Source organism: Callithrix jacchus, chromosome 4, assembly GCF_049354715.1.
Source record: "Callithrix jacchus isolate 240 chromosome 4, calJac240_pri, whole genome shotgun sequence".
Lineage (NCBI taxonomy): Eukaryota > Metazoa > Chordata > Mammalia > Primates > Cebidae > Callithrix > Callithrix jacchus.
In genome coordinates, this window is record NC_133505.1 from 89,468,368 (window position 1) to 89,488,009 (window position 19,642).

General features: G+C 37.4%; 1 protein-coding gene across 29 annotated transcripts in view; it reads left to right on the forward strand.

The window, feature by feature from the left end:
* The window catches only part of CYB5R4 (cytochrome b5 reductase 4), a 105,035-nt gene that overhangs the window by 38,646 nt on the left and 46,747 nt on the right, over positions 1-19,642 (forward strand). For 27 of the 29 annotated variants that reach the window (XM_054254209.2, XM_054254212.2, XM_054254211.2 and 24 more), the window contains one exon: positions 11,707-11,788. In XM_054254209.2, the coding sequence (XP_054110184.1) occupies positions 11,707-11,788 (82 nt within the window). Of the gene's footprint in view, positions 1-11,703; positions 11,789-17,595; positions 17,893-19,642 lie in introns of those variants that run through there. The other 2 variants (XM_054254218.2, XM_054254215.2) reach the window with 2 other exon arrangements.

Genomic DNA, 19,642 nt, shown 5'->3' on the forward strand with positions numbered 1-19,642 from the left:
GGTGCCAACACCCTCACTCTCCCATGTGGTAGAAAATTCTTGTGTAACTTTTGACTCCCCAAAAACTTAACTACTAACAGCCTACTGTTGAACAGAAGCCTTACTTATCACATCAACAATTAACATATGTGTGTGTGTGTGTGTGTGTGCGCTATATGCATTATATACTATATTCTTATAATAAAGTAAGCTAGAGAAAAGAAAATGCTATTAAGAAAAATCATAAGGAGGAGAAATACATTTACTATTCCTTAAGTAGAAGTGGATTGTTATAAAGGTCTTCATCCTCATCTTCATCTTGGGTAGGGTGAGGAGGAGGAAGAGAAATGGTGGGTGGTGGGTGGGTGGTTGGTCTTTCTGTCCTGAGGTGTCAGAGGACTTGTGCGGTTCAAACCTGTGTTGTTTAAGGGCCCACTGTGTTTGAGAGCACTTAAGTGCATTTGCTTAAATGGCAGGATCTAATTTGCTGTTAATGTTCTTCCTGGGTTGGAGAAGTCATGTTTGTTCATTGATCATACCAGCATTCTCTTTGGAAGGTTTTTATTGCTGTTGTAAGGCAAGTTCCCACTGTCATTTGGTATTTGTTTTCTGTCTGCCTGCCTGCCTATCAATCTATCTATGAGACAGAGTCTCGCTCAGTCCCCCAGGCTGGAGTGCAGTGACATGATCTTGGCTCACTGCAACCTGCGCCTTCCAGGTTCAAGCAATTCTCATGCCTCAGTCTCCTGAGTAGCTGAGATTATAGGATTGTGCTACCACACCTGGCTAATTTTGTATTTTTAGTTCTCTACTAAAAATAGGGTTTCGCCATGTTTGCCAGGCTAGTCTCAAACTCCTGGCCTCAAGTAATCTGCCTGCCTCAGCATCTCAAAGTGCTGGGATTATAGGCTTGAGCCACCATGCCTGGCCTGGTATTTGCTATCTAGCAATGCAAGCCAAATAGAAAGATTTAGGAACATTTACCTAAAAACTTGTCTGCTATACTTTTCCCTTGAATATGCCTCGTAACCTTTAATGTTGAAAGTACTGTGCCACAGGAAGAATTTCCAATAAAGACTAGTCTTATTTCTGTTCCTGAGTGTTATGAGGTGATGCAGACCTTATTTAAGGAAAGCGTGTTTTGGAGAATTCACAAGAAGCGCTATGTTGTTAAGTTTTCTAGCATTTAAAAGAATATTTACTAGATTGCTAGATTTAAAGCAATTAGATTGCAATCCCCTTGGCTTTAATAAGACCAGTGATGTTTAGATTATTTATGACTTGCTCACCACAGAAGTAAACTAGAAACTACAATGACACTTGGATTTTTCAATATGAGAATTTACTTGTGCCTAGTATTTTAGCTGCACAAATGATAGTAAATAATCTCCTTATTGTCCTATTTCTGTTTTATCCCACTGCTGACCTCTTAAATTGCATTTCCAAATACCTGATGGACAATTTGATGCCCTGTACTCCAGCTCATTATTCCCTAAAATAATACCAAGTCATTTTCTTTCCTCTTTTTTTTTTCTGTTTCCTGTTTCTTGTAATGGGGACTCGAAGCCCCTGAGTAATGTTTTTCACCTCTCATTGTGCCCTCGTCCAATCACTGGCCACATCCTATGATCCGTCTTTAAACATTACACCTTTTTCTCTCTTCCCACTGCCTAAGTTCACCCTCTGTAGCTGTATTATTTTAATACTATCTTGATATCTTTGCCTTCAGTGCCAATTTAGATAACATGACAGCTAGATTAGCTTTCTTAAAGGCAATCATCTTTGCACCTTGCTCTGCAGTTCTCAATGGCTCACCACTGACAGGGAAGTAAATTTACAGTCATTAGCCTGGCATTTGCAGTCCTCAAAGAATATATCAGGGTAAATTTCCTAACATGGATCTTGATTTGCACCCTTCCCTGCCTCTGATATCTATCATTCTGTTCTCTATGCCAGTGAGATCAAATTTTGTAGCTCCTATGAGTGAAAACATTCAGTATTTGTCTTTCTGTGTCTGTGTATTTCACTTAATGTAATGATCTCCAGTTCCTTCCATGTTGCTGCAAGTGACATAGTTTCATTCTTTTTTATGGCCAAATAGTATTCTGTTGTACACATATATTATAGCACATTTTCTTTATCCATTTGTGGACACTTAGGTGGATTGCATGTCTTTGTTATTCTGAATAGTGCTGCAGTAAACATGCAAATACAGGTATCTCTTTGATGTACTGATTTTTGTTTTTAAGCCGGGGTTTTACCGTGTTGGTCAGGCTGATTGGTCTTGAACTCCCAACCTCAGGTGATCCACCCACCCTGGCCTCCAAAGTGCTTGGATTACAGGCATGAGCCACCAAGCCCAGCCTGATGTACTGATTTTTTCTTTTCCTTTGGTTAGATACCCAGTAGTGGGGTTGCTGGATTATATGGTAGTTCTATTAATGTTTTAGTTTTTTGAGTAATCTCCATACTATTTTCTGTAATTGTTATACTAATTTACATTCCCAACAACAGTGTCTGAGTTCCCTTTTCTTTACATCCTCACCGGCATCTATTATTTTTTATTCAGTAATAGCCACTCTAACTGGGATAGGATGATATCTCATTATGGTTTTGATTTGCATGTCCTTGATGATCGGTGATATTGAGCATTTTTTCATATACTCATCAGCTGCTTGTCATCTTTTGGGAATTGTCTATTCATGTTCTTTGCCTTTTTTTTTTTGAGATAGAGCCTCGCTCTGTCACCCAGGCTGGAGTGCAGTGACGTGATCTCAGCTCACTGCAACCTCCACCTCCTGGATTCAAGCGATTCTCCTGTCTCAGCCTCCTGACTAGCTGGAACTACAGGTGCATGCCACTATGTCCGGCTAATTTTTGTATTTTTAGTAGAGACAGGGTTTTACCATGTTGGCCAGGATGTTCTCAATCTCCTGACCTAGTGATCCACCTGCCTCAGCTTCCCAAAGTGCTGGGATTACAGGTGTGAGCCATCGTGGCTTTTTGCCAACTTATTAATGGGATGGTTTTTGTTTGTTTGTTTGTTTGTTTTTGAGTTGTTTGAGTTCCTTATGTTTCGGGCTATCAGTCCTTGTTAAATAAATAGATTGTAGGTATTTTCTCCCATTCAACCTGTTGTCTCTTCACTCTCTTATTTCCTTTGCTGTGTAGAAGCTTTTAAGTTTAATGTAGTTATGTTTATCTATTTTTGTGTTAGTTGTCTGTGCTTTTGAGGTCTTAACCACAAAATCTTTGTTTAAACCAATGTCATGAAGTATTTTTCCAGTATTTTCTTCTAGTGGTTTTTACCGTTTTGGCTCCTATATTTAAGTCTTTAATCCATTTTGAGTTTATATGGTGAGAGGTTGGAGCCCATTTTCATTCTTCTGCAAATGGACATTCAATTTTCCCAGCACCATTCATTGAAGAGAGTATCCTTTCCTCAGTGTATGTTCTTGACACCATTGTTGACAATCAGTTGGCTGTAAATACATGGATGTATTTCTGGGTTCTCTTTTCTGTTCTGTTGGTTTATGTGTCTGCTTTTATACCAGTACAATGCTGTTTTGTTTACTACAGCCTTGTAATATATTTTGAAATCAGGTAGTATGATGCCTCCATCTTTGTTCATTTTGCTCAGGATTGCTTTGGCTACTCTGGTGGTTTTTTGGTTCCATATGAATTTTAGGATTTTTTTTTCTATTTCTGTGAAAAATAGCAGTGGTGTTTTGATAAGGAGTGCACTGATTGTGTATTTTGCTTTGGGCTATATGTTCATTCTGATTGATACTAATTCTTCTGATACATGAGCATAGTGTATCTTTCCATTTGTTTGTGTCCTCTTTCTTTCACCACTGTTCTGTAGTTTTACTTGTAGAGATCTTTCATCTCTTTGGTTAGATTTACTGTAGCTTGCTTTCTTTTCTTTCCTTTCCTTTCCCTTCCCTCCCTCCCTCCCTCCCTCTTTTCTTTCTCTCTCTCTCTCTCTCTCTTTCTTTCTTTTTCATAGCTATGATTAATGGGATTATCTTCTTGATTTTTTTTCAGCTGTTTTATTACTGGCATATAGAAACACTGCTGGTTTTTGTATATTGATTTTGTATCTTGCAACTTTATTGAAGTTGTTTATTAGCTGTAAGTTATTTGGTAGAGTCTTTCAGTTTTTCTAAATACAAACTAATATAATTTGTTGAAAGGGACAGTGTGATCTTCTCTTTTCCAACTTGGATGCTTTTTATTTCTTTCTCTTGTCAAACTTTTTAATTTTCTTTTTTTTTTTAAGACAGTGTCACGCTCTGTTGCCCAGACTGGAGTGCAGTGGTGCAATCTCAGCTCACTGCAACCTCTTCCCCCTGGGTTTAAGTGATTCTCTTGCCTCGGCCTCCTGAGTAGCTGGGATTATAGACGTGTGCCACCACACCTGGCTGATTTTTGTATTTTCAGTGAAGATGGGGTTTCACCATGTTGGTCAGCCTCGTCTCGAACTCCTGACTTTGTGATCCTCCCACTCAGCCTCCCAAAGCGCTGGGATTCCAGGCGTGAGCCACTGTGCCCCACTAAAAGCCAATCGTTTTACCCTTTCAGCCAGTTGCTCTGGTTAGGACTTCCAGTACTGTGTTAAATACGAGTAGTGAAAGTGTTATCCTTGTCTTGTTCCAGTTCTTAGAGAAAAAACTTTTAACTTTTCCCAGTGCAATATGTTGTTAGCTGTTGGTTTGTCATATACGGCCTTTTATTATTTTGAGATATATTCCTTCTATGTCTAGTTTGTTGAGAGTTTGTATCATGAAGGAATGTTGAACTTTATCAAATGCTTTTTTGTGTTATTGAGATAATCATACAGTTTTTGTTTTTCATTCTGTTGATATGATGTATCATATTTACGAATTTGTATCTGTTAAACCATCTCTGACTCCTTGGTATAAACTCCACTTCATTATGTTGTATTATGTGTTTGATATGCTGTCAAATTCATTTGACTAGTGTTTTCTTGAGCATTTTTCCATTTATGTTTATCAGTGATTCTGGTTTGTAGTTCTTGTGCAGTTTTTTTTTTTTTTTTTTTTGTATACTTACTTGGTTTTGGTATCAAGGTAATGCTGGCCTTGTTGAATGAGTTAGGGAGAATTCCCTTCAATTTTTTTGGAATAATTTGAGGATAATTGTGATTTACTCTTCTTTTTATGGTTGGTAAAAGTTGACAGTGAATCCATCTAGTTCTTTGTTGTTGTTGTTGTTGTGAGACTTTTTATTACTGATTCAGTCTTGCTACTGGTTATTGATCTGTTCATGTTTTCTATTTCTTCCTGATTCAATCTTGATAGGTTGTATGTTTCCAAGAATTTACCGATTTTCTCTAGGTTTTCCAGTTTGTTAATTTGTAGTTGCTCATAATAGTTTCTGATGATCCTTTGTATTTCTTTGGTATCAGTTGTATTTTCTCCTTTTTCATTGCTGATTTTGTTTATTTAGGTCTTCTCTTTTCTTGGTTATTTTAGCTAGCGGCTTATCAATTTTGTTTTATCTTTTCAAAAGTAAACTTTTTGTTTCATTGATCCTTTGCATTTTTAAAGTCTATTTCATATAGTTCTTCTCTGACAGTTATTATTTTTTTTCTTCTGCTAATTTTGCATTTGGTTTGTTCTTGCTTTTCTGGTTCCTTGAGGTATATCATTAGATTGTTTATTTGAAATCTTTCAACTTTTTTGAAGTAGGCATTTATTGCTATAAACTTCCCTCTTAGATACTGCGTTTGCAATATTCCACAAGTTTTTGTTGCGTTGCATTTCCATTTTCATTTGTTTCAAGAAATTTTTTTATTTCCATCTTAATTTCTTCTTTGACCTGATGGTGATTCAGGAGCATGTTGTTTAATTTCCATGTATTCACAGGGCTTTGAAAGTTCCTCTTGGTATTGATTTATTTTACTGGGGTCTGAGAATATACTTGAGAGGATTTCAGTGTTTAAAAATATGTTAAGACTTGTTTTTTAGCCTAATATATGTCTGTCATGGATAATGTTATATATGCTAATGAAAAAAAAAGTGTATTCTGCACTTGCTAGATATTAATGTTTTATAAATATCTGCCAGGTCCATTGGTCTGAAGTCCAGTTTAAATCCAGTGTTTGTTGATTTTCTCTCTGGATGATCTGTCTAATGCTTAGAGTGGGATTTTGAACCCCCCACTATTATTGTATTGGAGTCTATCTCTCTTTTTAGATCAAATAATAATTTGCTTTATGAATCTGGGTTCTCCACTGTTGGATGCATATATATTTAGATTTGTTATATCCACTTGCTAGATTGATTCTTTTGTCATTACATAGTCACCTTCTTTGTCTTTTTTGTTGTTGTTACTGCAGTTACTGACTTAAAGTTTGTTTTGTATGATACCAGTATAGCTACTCCTGCTTGCTTTTCATTTCTGTTTGTGTGGAATATCTTTTTTCAAGTCTCTACTTTCAGTTTACATGTGTCTTACAGGTAAATTGCATTTCTTATAAGCCGCATATAGCTGGATTATAATGTTTTACCCTTTCAGCCAATCTATATCTTTTAAATGGAGAATTTAATTGGTTTACAGTCAACGTTATAATTGATATGCAAGGTTTTGCTCCTGTCATATTGTTATCTAGGCTGTTTGTGTGTTCTTTTTTCCATTTTCTTTTATTGTCATTGTGGTTTGATGGTTTTCTGTAGTGTTTCTGTAGAACATTTGAGTTCTTTTCCTTATTTATGTGATTACCAGTGAGTTGTATATTATTGTGTGTCTTCATTGTCATCTGTTTACTCCAGGTTTTAGACTCCCTTTACTGTTCCTTGTACAGCCAGTCTAGTGGTAATGAATTTCCTTAGCTTTTACTTGTCTGGGAAATTATTTCTCCTTTACTTTCGAAGGATAATTCTGCTGGATTGAATATTTTTGGCTGTCAGTTTTGTTTTTTTTTCTTTCAGCGCTTTGAACATATCATCCCATTCTTTCCTGGCCTATTAGGTTTCTGCTGAAAAATCTGGTGTTTGATGGGGGTTCCTTTATAGGTGACTAGATGCTTTTCTCTTGCTGTTTTTGGAATGTCTTTTGCCTTTGACTTTAGACAGTTTGATTCGAATATGCCATGAAGACCTTTTTTGCATTCTATCTATTTGGGCATCTCAGAGTCTCCTGTATCTAGATATCTACATTGTTTTTGCTAGACTTGGGAAGTTTTTAATTATTATTTTTGTAGACACATTTTTTAACCCTTTCATTCCCTCTTCACCTTCAGCCCAATAATTCAAAAATTTGATTGCTTCATATATGTGATAAAGGTTTTGCTCATTCCTTTTTCTTTATTTTTGCCTGATTGGATTATTTCAAAAGACCTGTCATCACATCCTGAGATTCTTTTGTCACTTAATCTAGTTTATTGTTGAAGTTTTGAATGTATTTTATATATTATTCAATGACTTTTTCAGTTCCAGAATTTGTTTGGTTCTTTTTCATGATATCTATCACTTTGGTTAATTTTTCATTCATATTCTGAATTTTTTTGGTATTGTTTTTTATAATTCTGTTATACCTCACTGAGCTTCTTTTAGAATCAATCATTTGAATTCTTTTTCTAGTATTTCATAAATTTATTTTTGATTGGGATCTGTTGCCAGAGAATTACTGTGTTCCTTTGAAAGTGTCGTATTTCCTTGCTTTTTCATGTTTCCTGTGTCCTAATGTTGATATTGCACATCTGGTGTAACAGTTACTTCTTTCAGTTTTTTTTTTTTTGGTTTGTTTTTAGAGACAGAGTCTCACCCTGTTGCCCAGGCTAGAGTGCAGTGGCGCAGTCTCAGCTCACTGCAACCTCCACCTCCCAGGTTCAAGTAATTGTTCTGCCTCAGCGTCTTGAGTAACTGGGATTATAGGCATGCTCCTCCACACCTGGCTAATTTTTGTATTTTTAGTAGAGACAGGGTTTCACCATGTTGGCCAGGCTGGTCTTGAACTCCTGACCTCAGGTGATCTGCCTGCCTTGCCCTCCCAAAGTGCTCAGATTACAGGTGTGAGCCACCACACCTGGCCCTCTTTCAGTTTTTTCATTTTGCTTTCATATGGGAGAACTTTTTCCTGTAGATGTATCTGTAGTGTTGGTGGGGTAGAGGACACTTTGGTTTTGATCCTGGATGTGTACAGTAGTGTAGTCTATCTGTGATTTCTTCAGCTGTAAACAGCATCAATGATGACTGTGACTTCCTCTGTGCCTTAGGGTACAATTATTGGTGGAAGTTGCAGTGAAGTTTTGCTGGGTACTGGAACCCCAGGTAGGTTAGTCTTTGGTTCCCAGTGGTGGGAGCAGTGGGCTGGGCCTGTCTGTCCTTGGGCCCCAGGATGGCATATGCTGGCACCAGGGTGAGTGCATCCAGGCAAGCTGATTCTTGGGCCTCTTGGTGGCCTAGTTGGATCCCAGTAGTGGCAGCAGTGGGTGAGTTCTTGGACCCCTGGGCAGGTGATATGGCATGGGTGATGACAGTGGCAGTGGCAGGGTAACCTCTAGGTCCCAGGTGGTACATGCTTATATTGATGGAGGCTGTTATGGGCTGTGCAGGCCAGTCTCTAAGCCTACAGATGGCATGTGCAAGGAGGTGCTAGCTGTGGCGGTAGCATCCAGGTTGGTATGTCCAACCTCAGGCCCCTGGGAGGAGTGTTCAGGTGCCAGTGTGTTGGACTGGGCTGAGCAATCACCTGGCCCTCAAACTGTGCTATGGCATAGGCAGAGGGAGATGAGGCCAGCCATGGTAGGCATGGTAGGCAGGAGTGATCCCCAGGCTACCAGTGAAATGCTCAGGTGGAGGGAGACAGGAGTTGTGGTGATACCTTGCCACTGGGCAGAATGGTACTGCCTTCAGTGGCAGGCAGCCTAGCCAGTGGATGGGGAAGGAGTATACCACCTGTTCTTCAGCCCTGCTACCTTGCTCTTGCCTCAGCCCATGGTGCATTAGCTGGCAGTTCCTTGCACCTAAACACCTGGGGCAGCAGCCATGCTTCTCTTGCACTTCAGTCCTGATGCTGCTGGGTTCTAGTACAGTGTGCAGTTTGTTGGGGTAGGGCTCTAAAATGACACATTTACTGAAGCTGTTTAGGTCTCAGGGAGCTTGTGAAACCCAGTGCAAGCTCCCTCCCTGGAGGAGGGCCATCACAGAATCTTTCAGCAGCTCTCTATTTTAGTTTCAGGGCCTGCAAAAGTTGAAGGATTCTTCTGTGACTAGGATTACCGGAGTCCATGGTGGGAATGTGGACTGCTAAGATTCTCTAACCTGAGTCTCTCTCAGCATCCCAGCCCCGCAGGCTGCTTCTACTTCCTTTAAGTATTTCTTGTCACTTTACTATTGAATTTCAGTGTTATCTCTTGGATGATCTATTCAGAATGTGATTACTTGCTGTCTTGGTTCTTAGTGGAGGAGACGAGTATGAAATGCCTCTAGTCAGCTATCTTCTTTTTATACTTTACATACTTACTATTTTAGTGTATATTTATTTACTCTGAAATGTACCATAGAGATTCCAGTATTAATATTATTTGGCCAATTATTTTAATGATTATGTAGTATTGTATGACTAGTATTATGTATCGATTTTCTTTTACTGGTCTTTTACAATTGGGCGTTTAGATTGTTTCCAATATTTTGCTGATTTAAGTAGTGCTATGATGACTATCCTGGCACCTACATCTTTGTATATATGCAATTATTTTCTCAGGTAAATTCCTAAATATCTCAGTGAAAGAGCTGCATGCTTCAAGCCCCCTTTTTTTTTTCAGACAGGGTCTTACTCTTTTGCCTAGGCTGGAACGAAGTGGCATGATCAGCTTACTGCAGCCTTGAACTCCTGGGCTCAACGATCCTCTCACCTCAGACTTTCAAAGTGCTGGGATTACAGGCATGAGCCATGTTACCTTAAAATGATTCCTGGCCTATTTAGGCATATTGAGAAGGTGCCTTGCAGAAAGGTTCTTTAAATATAATTTCCACCGGTGGCATCTGACAACAAATACTATCAGTTGTTTTCCTTGAAGCATTAGAATCACATTGTTTATTTTCAGGAAAATACCTGTTAAATATGTGAGTCTGAATAATCAGTTTGTTTACTAGTAGTTCTTATAAATGGCCATTCTTTGTTTTTGTTCATTTTTTAAAAACTTTTATTTTAGGTTCAGGGGCATGTGTGCAGCTTGTTTTATAGGTAAATTCGTGTCATGAGGGTTTTTTATACAGATTATTTCATCACCCAGGTTCTAAGCCTGGTGCCCAATAGTTACTTCTTCTGCTCCTCTCCCCCCTCCCAACCTTCACCCTCAAGTAGGCCCCAGTGTCTGTTGTTCATTTCTTTGTGTTCAGGAGTTTTCATCGTTTCGATCCCACTTGTAAGTGAGAACGTGCAGTATTTGGTGTTCTGTTTCCATGTTAGTTTGCTAAGGATAATGGCCTCCAGTTCCATCCACGTTTCTGCAAAAGATACAATCTTGTTCTTTTTTATGACTGCGTAGTATTCCATGGTGTATATGTACCACATTTTCTTTATTCTGTCTGTCATTAATGGGCATTTGGGTTGAATCCATGTCTTTCCTATTGTGAATAGTGCTGTAATGAACAGTTGTGTGCATGTGTATTTATGGTAGAATGATTTGTATTGCTCTGGATATATACCAAGTAATGGGATGACTGGGTCAAATGGTAGTTCTGTTTTTAGCTCTTTGAGGAATCATCATATTGCTTTCCACAGTGGTTGAACTAATTTACAGTCTCACCAACAGTGTATAAACGTCCCCTTTTCTCTGCAACTTTGCCAGCCTCCGTGATTTTTTTTGACTTTTTATTAATAGCCATTCTAACTGGCATGAGATGGTATCTCATTGTGATTTTGATTTGCATTTCTCTAATGATTAGTGATACTGAGCCTTTTCCACATGCTGGTTGGCTGCATTTATGTCTTCTTCTTATTTTATTTATTTATTTTTTGTTTATTTTAAGTTCTGAGGTATATGTGCAGGATGTGCAGATTGTTACATAGGTAAACATGTGCCAAATGGCCTGTCATGAAAAAAGCCCAGTTCCATTTGCAAATCAAACAGTTGTCTAAGTGTTTCTTCACAGGGCAACCATCATACTTTATAGCAGTAGTCTTTTTGAGAATTCCCATCTTGTCACACAAACTATAATAAAAATATATACCCAAGCGTCAAAATTTAATTAATAATTTTTTGACTTCATGAAGGATATTCTTAAATATTCCTAAATATCTTCATCATGCTTCTTCCACTGTTGTGGTGGTGAAGAACATGATAATAACTAGTACAGTTTGGAGCCACTGCCTTGATTAATGCAAGATACTAGCAGTTTTATCCAACATTGCTTTTATAGCATCAGAGCAAATGTCAAAACTGAAAAAAGCAAGTAACTTTTTATTAGTATTACCATGAAACAAATTGAGACTTCATTTTCTAAAATTTGGAGACCTGAAAGGGTATCAGAATTCTCCACAGGTCCCAACACTTTGATAATATTGTTCTAAATCCCTATCTGTACAGCCTTTCTGTTACTCCCTGGTTGACTAATTGAATGTGCTTCTTAGTTTTTAGAACTAAGAAGTGTGTTGAGAGTGGTTTCAGAAAGTTTACTTTTGCTCATACTAAAATGAGAGCATCCTGTGGAGTTAGAGTCATGTTGCTTTTTCATCATTTGTTTTCCATGCCAGGTTCATCGTTGGGTCAATTATGAATCTATGCTGAAAGAATGCCTGGTTGGCAGAATGGCAGTTAAGCCTACTGTTCTGAAAGGTAAGTCGTGCTGGTGCTAAACCAGCATAGATGTGTGGTTCATATGTGTGTTTTTTAACTTGGATTTGAACAACTAGATCTATACAAATCACTATAGTTTTCTCATTTTCATTGGCCTCCTGGTCTAGCCACTCCAAAGGTTTTCCTTCATTTCTTCTCTAGAATCATGTAGTGACTTTCCCTTAAAAGTGCAGCTGCTTTTTAGAGAAAGTTCAGTGTGAGGAGGACAGCACTTAGGGTTGATTTTTAGATTAGTTTTTTTTAGAATTTAATTTTCTTAATAATACAATCAAATGATTCAAAAATAAAAAAATATTAAAAGTTATACACTGAAATTTTTCTTCCCAGCCTTGTCTCCCATTTGCCATGAACCTTCCGACTCTTTGCTCCCTCTCTGCAGATAACCCCTATTCTTACTTTAAACTTTTTCTAAAGTGTAACCCATTTTTTTCCCTCTAGCTCTGAGATGGGACTCTAACCTGAGTGATGTTTGAGGTCATCTTTTTAATTAATAAGCTTCCTTCAGAAAATTACCTTTTGAAAGTTTTAGACATGAAATTGTGGTAGCAGAAATACTTTGCATAACCCTTTTTTTTTTTAATGAGGAAATGATAGCTGTTTCTTTTGAGTAACTCCTTACCTTCTTACCAAAATTAGGAATTAGTTTCAGCCAGAGTCTTTCACTACTTCATTTAGCGAGTTTTGTAATTCAAGGCTTTATTGACACAGACTTTGATAGGCCGTATGGAAATAGTACAGTCTGAACCCTAGCTCCACAGTCTATTGGCTGTACAATTGCTGGACCAATTTCTACCTGTGAGCCTCAATTTCCCAATCTGTACAGTGCATGTAAAAGTTAATAAATAAAGATTATTTCTTTTTATTCCTGTTGGTGGAAATCAAGTAAAATATACCTCTGCACTTACAATGCTGAAGTTATTTTTGACTCCTTTATGTGTCTCTGAAATTATCAGGCATAACCAGCATGTATTATAAGACATGTGTCTTACCATATGAGATGTTCTGTTGCTGTGAAAAATAAAGTTATGATTATTTATAGTTAGGGCTAGGTGCAGTGGCACATGCCTGTAATGCCAGCACTTTGGAAGGCTGAGGTGGGAAGATCACTTTAGGCCGAGAGTTCAAGACCAGGCTGGGAAACATAGTGAGAACGTGACTACATAAAAGCTTTTTGAAAATTAGCTGAGAGTGGTGCCTGTAGTCTCAGGCACTCATGAGGCTGAGACAAGAGGATCACTTGAGTGAGGAGTTCAAGGCTGCATTGAGCTATGATCACACCACTGCACTCGAACCTGGGTGACAGAGCAAGACGCTTTCTCTAAAAAAAATAATAATAATACACATATATATAGTTGTTATTATTGACAGGACATATGAGTGGGGTTGTGAATCATTTTGTGCTTCACAACCCGACTGATATATAAACCCTTTTGGGATCATGAGCGTTTTTTTCTAGGGTGATGCTAGTAGCAAATAGTAATATGAGACAACTTACAAGACATTAGGAAGCAAAGATGAGAATTTTATGAAGCAGAAAATGTTGGTTGTGAGTAATGGGACTTTTGTACTAGTAGAGATTTAAGATACACACACACACATACACACACACACACACATACACATTGAAAGACCAAATAAGAAGTGGATTGGGGTCAAGTAATGAGTAAGATATTGAAAGATACAGTCAGAACTCCAGGGTCACTAGAACAAGGTGACCACATAAAAGGGACAAGCAGCTAAAGAGAAAGATTTAATGTGTCAGAAATAAGAAATATTTATAATAATTAAAATGAAGTGTTATTTTCACAGTATCTTATATACCCTTCACCTGTAGGCAAGGACTGATCATTAGTCTCTGCTGGCTTAAGACTTACCAATAGAGACCATTAGCTGAGATAACCATATAATTGTCCAAACTAAGACAATTTTAAGAATGAAAGGGGCTCTCTTAGTAATTATGCTGGAACAATAGTGGTAAACTTTGACTCCCTGGTACAGCAGGGCATGTGTTCACCCTACAATTAGAACTCCTAGATTAACTGGGAACAGAGGATGAAAACAAAGGATGAAGTGGAAATCAAGGATGAAAAGAGACTGTTCCTAACATGGGGGTTTGGTGAAATGGTGGATATTCTGAAGAGGAATTTTACACATGGGCTTTTTTTAATACCCAAAGTTTGAAACAGTTTTTTAAATAAGGTGACCTACCGTATCCTCCAAAGCAGGGGATCCTGACTATTTTGGGGCATCCCACAGTTGGACAGCTCTGGGAAGTTAGTTTTCAGTTCATCTGATGGTCTGGCGGTGGTAAAACACCTGGGTATCTAGGAAGAAGCCAGAAAAGCTAACAGACTCGGAATATAAAACATAATACAGTTGTATTATTATCAAGCAGAGAATGAGTGGTATTTATCATAATCCTTTGTTTAAAAAGTATTATGGTAGGCCAGGTGCAGTGGCCCACACCTGTAATCACAGCATTTTGGGAAGCTGAGGTGGGTGGATTACCTGTCAGGACTTCAAGACTAGCCTGGCCAACGTGGTAAAACCCTGTCTCTACTAAAAATAAAAAAAAAATTAGCCGGGCCTGGTGGCAGGAGCCTGTAATCCCAACTACCCAGGAGGCAGAGGCACGAGAATCACTTTAATCCCGGTGGAGATTGCAATGAGCCAAGATGTCGCCACTGCACTCCAGCCTGGGTGACAGAGCAAGACTCCATCTCAATTTAAAAAAATAACAAAATAAAATAAAAAGTATTTTGGTTTGTATTATGCTTTAAAAAGATGTATTAATAATGAATGAAAGGAGAAATTTTACTTGAAAAGGTAAACTTCGGTTATTGATAATTTATATCTGTGGAATACTTTATTATCTGGTAAAGATGAAAAATGAGTGCTCATTCTTTGCCCTTATTCTTTGGCTGTTACCATAGCTATTTGTCACATGTGGCTATAGAGCACTAGAAATATGCCTAGTGCAAATTCAGATATGCTATAGATAAAGGGCACAGTGTATTTCAAGAGAAAAAAAATAATGTAAAATATCTCATCATCTTTACTTGATTACATGTTAAAATGATAATCTGGATATATTGAGTTAAATAAAAATATATTAGTAAATGTAAACTGTCTTTTTTTTTTTTATGTTGTTAATCTGGTTGTTAAGGAAATTTAAAATTGTACTTGTGGCTTGCATTATAATTTTTAAACAGTACTGTTTTAGACCATAAGTGTACTTTAAAAAAATTAGTATGCCATATTTTAAGTGGTCATATTTTTCAGTGGTATAGTACAGTCTCAGGAACATTTCTTCATAATTTCTCATTGCTTTGTTATAGTTTCCAACACTTTGTTTTTTTAGATTTCATGACCTATCTGTCTGGCAATAGAGCACTTAGAGTCGTACATTAATAGCATACTTATCTAAAGGGGATTAGAGCAGTTTAAAAGTGAAGATACTGAGGCTTATGTGTATTGTATCTTACTAAAGACTACATAGTTATTTAATTGATTGAAGAAACCATAGGTAAACCTTTTGTAAGGCAGAGAATTACCTCATTAATGTTACCTGCTTTTTCATTAATTCATTTTTTTTAGTATATGCCAGTGGTTCTTAACTGGGGTTGATTTTGCTCTTCAGGGGGATGATTTGGTAATGTCTGGAGACATTTTGGTTGTTAGAATGAAAGCAAATGCTACTGGCCTTCTAATTGATAGAGATCAGAGATGCTGCTAAATATCCTGCATTGCACAGGACAAACTCAACAAAGAATTTTCTGGCCTAAAATGTTAATAGTATTAAAGCAGAGAAAGCATCTTATATGCATTAGTTTTTTATGCTTAAAAATGATGGCATTAGTGGCACATACATGTCAAGCTGGTACGCACACATTGGACAGCTCTCTGGTTCATCCTAGGCAAACTCTGGTATCTGTAGAGCTGAGGATGGAGATAAACACCAAGACTCATAGCAGGCTGAGACTTTACTTTCAAAGATTTCTTTTACTGTTATAGCACTGTGAGCAAGGACAAGACAACTATTGAATGAGCTGGCTGTCAGTTGGAAGATCAAGTTTTGTAAAGTCAAAGTTATTTCTTCTATGAGCCTCAGTTTCCTCATTGGTAAAATGGGGACAATTTAGGTAGACAAAGCACAAGCTCAGAGACTAACTGGGAGAGAAGGAAGACAGTTACTGGTGGAGAGAGGGAGGCTGGGAGTCATTCTGAAGTTGGACTTTACTGGACAGACAAGTTTGCTATCTCAGCCTGGCTGCCTTAATTTGCTCTTTCTGCTTAGGGTCTGCTGTGATTCTAGCCAGAAAGAGTTAAGGAGACGTTAACTAAAAATGGGAAGTAAGAAGACCCTGGTTAGGGGGCCGATGCGGACCTAAACACGAAGTGTGTCTTGCTGTAGTGGTGTGACTGACTAATGTTTTGTTTGTGTTAGCATTTGTTTTAATAGAAAGAAGAATTTTGAACATGTGTATATTCATGTGCAGGTGATTCCAAATAAAAAAGGAATTGTAATCCCTCTGATGATAGGACAGGAATGGAAAACAACTGACACATTGGAGAATTGATTTATAAAAAGACAAGTGAAGCCAACTTGGGGAGAAAATATAAACTTCTAAAAATACAGCATATGCTGTGATTAAATGAATAATGGAGGAAAAACTAATAAAGTAAATTGGTACTCTGGTATTTTTAAAGCTTTTCAATCCTTGGATTTTTCGGAATATGTGGGTTTGAACTACCAATTCTTCATTTTAATTCTGTTAGTAAACTACTAGAAGTTTGAGAGATGTATAAAATTGAAACATGATTTGAAAGATGATTACAAAGATGAATGGAGGAAACTAAGGTAAAGAAAGTTTAAATTTTACAGGATTTCAGAAATAGGTATATAACTTTTGAATCAAAAACAAGAATTAGGCTTTGCCAGGTGTGATGGCTTATGCCTGTGATCTCAGCACTTTGGGAGGCCAAGGCAGAAGGATTTCTTGAGGCCAGGAATTTGAGACTAGCCTGGGCAATGTAGTGAGATCCTGTCTCTACAAAAATTAAAAAAACACATTTAATTTTAAAAAAGAATCAGGCCTAAGTTGTGTTACAAAGAGTTCTGTTTAGAGATCTGGAATAATTTCTATAGGAAAAATGGTTATTAAACACATTATGCAGAACCAAGAAGTCTTCTGGCAAAGCCAAGCAGGCAAGGGAATATAGAACGGTAAATTTAGGACTTTCTGAATAAGATCCCTGGCAACAAGACTGAGGTCATATCTGATGTTGACATAATACCAGCCTTTTGGAATAAGAAAGGGAGATGAGGAATGTAGCTACAAGATAATTGTAAAACACTCAATTAATGCTCAGCATTTTTTTTTTCCTACAGTGCTTTTCTTCAGGGACTCCTGACAAATGCATATACATTTTCAAAATTTAGCTAAAATACTACTACTATGGAGTCTTCACATTTCTTCCAGTTGAGACGTTCTTCTTTTGTGCTTCAGTAACACCTTCTGCATACCTCTTTTACAACACTTACCACGCATTCTCTTAAAAAGAATGAAGGATATGAGCAGACACTTCTCAAAAGAAGACAATTATGCAGCCAACAGGCATATGGAAAAAACCTTATCATCACTGATCATTAGAGAAATGCAAATCAAAACCACAATGAGATGCTATCTCACGCCAGTTAGAATGGCGATCATTAAGAAGTCAGTAAACAACAGATGCTGGAGAGGATGTGGAGAAATAGGAACACTTTTACACTGTTGGTGGGGGTATAAATTAGTACAATCATATTAGAAGACAGTTGTGGCAATTCCTCAAGGATCTAGAATCAGAAATACCATTTGACCCAGCAATCCCTTTACTGGGTATATACCCAAAGGATTATAAATCATTCTACTGTAAAGACACATGAACATGTCTGTTAATTGCAGCACTGTTCACAATAGCAAAGACTTGGAACCAACCCAAATGCCCATCAATGATAGACTGGATAAAGAAAATGTGGCACATATACAACATCAGTTACTGTGCAGCCTTAAAAAGGGATGAGTTCATGTCCTTTGCAGGTACATGGATGAAACTGGAAACCATCATTCTCAGCAAACTAACACAAGAACAGAAAACCAAAACTGCATTTTCTCACTCATAAGTGGGAGCTGTACAATGAGAACACATGGACACAGGAAGGGGACCATCACATACCATCGCCTGTTATGGGCGAGGGGTTAGGGGAGGGATAGCATTAGGAGAAATACCTAATATGGATGATGGGTTGATGGGTACAGCAAACCACCATGGCACGTGTATACCTATGTAACAAACCTGTGCATTCTGCACATGTACCCCAGAACTTAAAGTATAATAACTAAAAAAAAGAGCGTATCATCCAGGCATGGTGGCTAGCACCTGTCTCTACAAAAAAAATTAGCCAGGCCTGGTGGTCCGCGCCTATGATCCCAGCTAGTTGGGAGACTGAGGCAGGAGAATTGCTTGAGCCCAAGAGGTAGAGCTTGCAGTGAGCCAAGATAGAACCACTGTACTACAGCCTGGGTGACAGAGCAAGGCCCAATCTCAAAAAGAAAAAAAAGGAGCCTATTGACTTTGTTTTTAATTCTGCTTATTGTATTTTTGAATATGTAATGGGCTCACATGATTCAAGAAGTGCCCTTACCATAGTTCTGCCTCCCATCTACTGTTTTCCTCTCCTATGCATACACCAAGGAGATGTTTGTTGTTGTTGTTGTTGTTGTTCTGACTCTCTCCAAATTATCTTTATGTATGATAAGCAGACTGAATATATTTTCTTATTTTCCTAACTTTATATCCAAATGGTATACTATTATGTCAATATCCCTATTAATATGATCAATAGATGTTTATTAAAATAATGAGCATACTGATAAAAGAAAGATCTTCCTTCTAGATCTTTCTTTATTCCTACTAGATCTTTCTTTATTACAGGATATCCTCCTGTGCCTCTGCTCAGCAAAGGTAAACTAGATTTGGGTCATAATTAAAGATCCTTACCAAGAAAGGGCTGCATGCTGTTAGATCACAAAATGGCTCCAGCCTTCTAAATGACTCTGACCTCTCTGGAAATAGAGGTTCTTATCAAAGTAAATTGTTTAACCAGTGTTAGGAGAAGATACAAATTTGATTGGCCATGAAGCCAACTAAATGATGGAATTAGTTACCAAGAGAAGACATCAGATTTTTTTTCAGGTAGGAAAGTATCTCCTGTGACTAAAATGATTCAGATGTAAGTATGCTTAAGAGTGAAAAACAGTCTCCTCCATTTCTATGACTCAGTTTTTGAAAAGAGTTAATAAAAGTAGACTAGGAGAATTTTTAAAGGTAACCCAGATTATTTAAGTGGAAATTCTGTTTATACTAGTACTTCTTGTATTAAAAAAAAGACTCGGGAAAAAAACCTGTTAATTTTGCAGAATCCAGAAAGTTCTGACAGATTCAAATCTATTGATATCAGGCAAGAAGTAATCATATGAGACAATATTTTTTTTCTTAGAAACAAATTACCTGGGATAACTTTTAAAAATTTGTGACCCTCTTAGATAAAAATTAATTGTTTTAAATGATAAGTGAGATTTCTTAAACTGTTTTCTATTTATTTTTCACTAGACATATATATCAGTGCACAATAAAAAATAAATTTATTTATGTTCTTTGAATTTCTAAGATAAATAATCACAGCTGTAACAGCAAAGACAGATGAAACTGACTGGATGTAAGTAGGTGACTAAGCAGGGGCATCAGTGATCCTTTGCAAACTGTAATGGCCAGATTTGTATCTGGAAG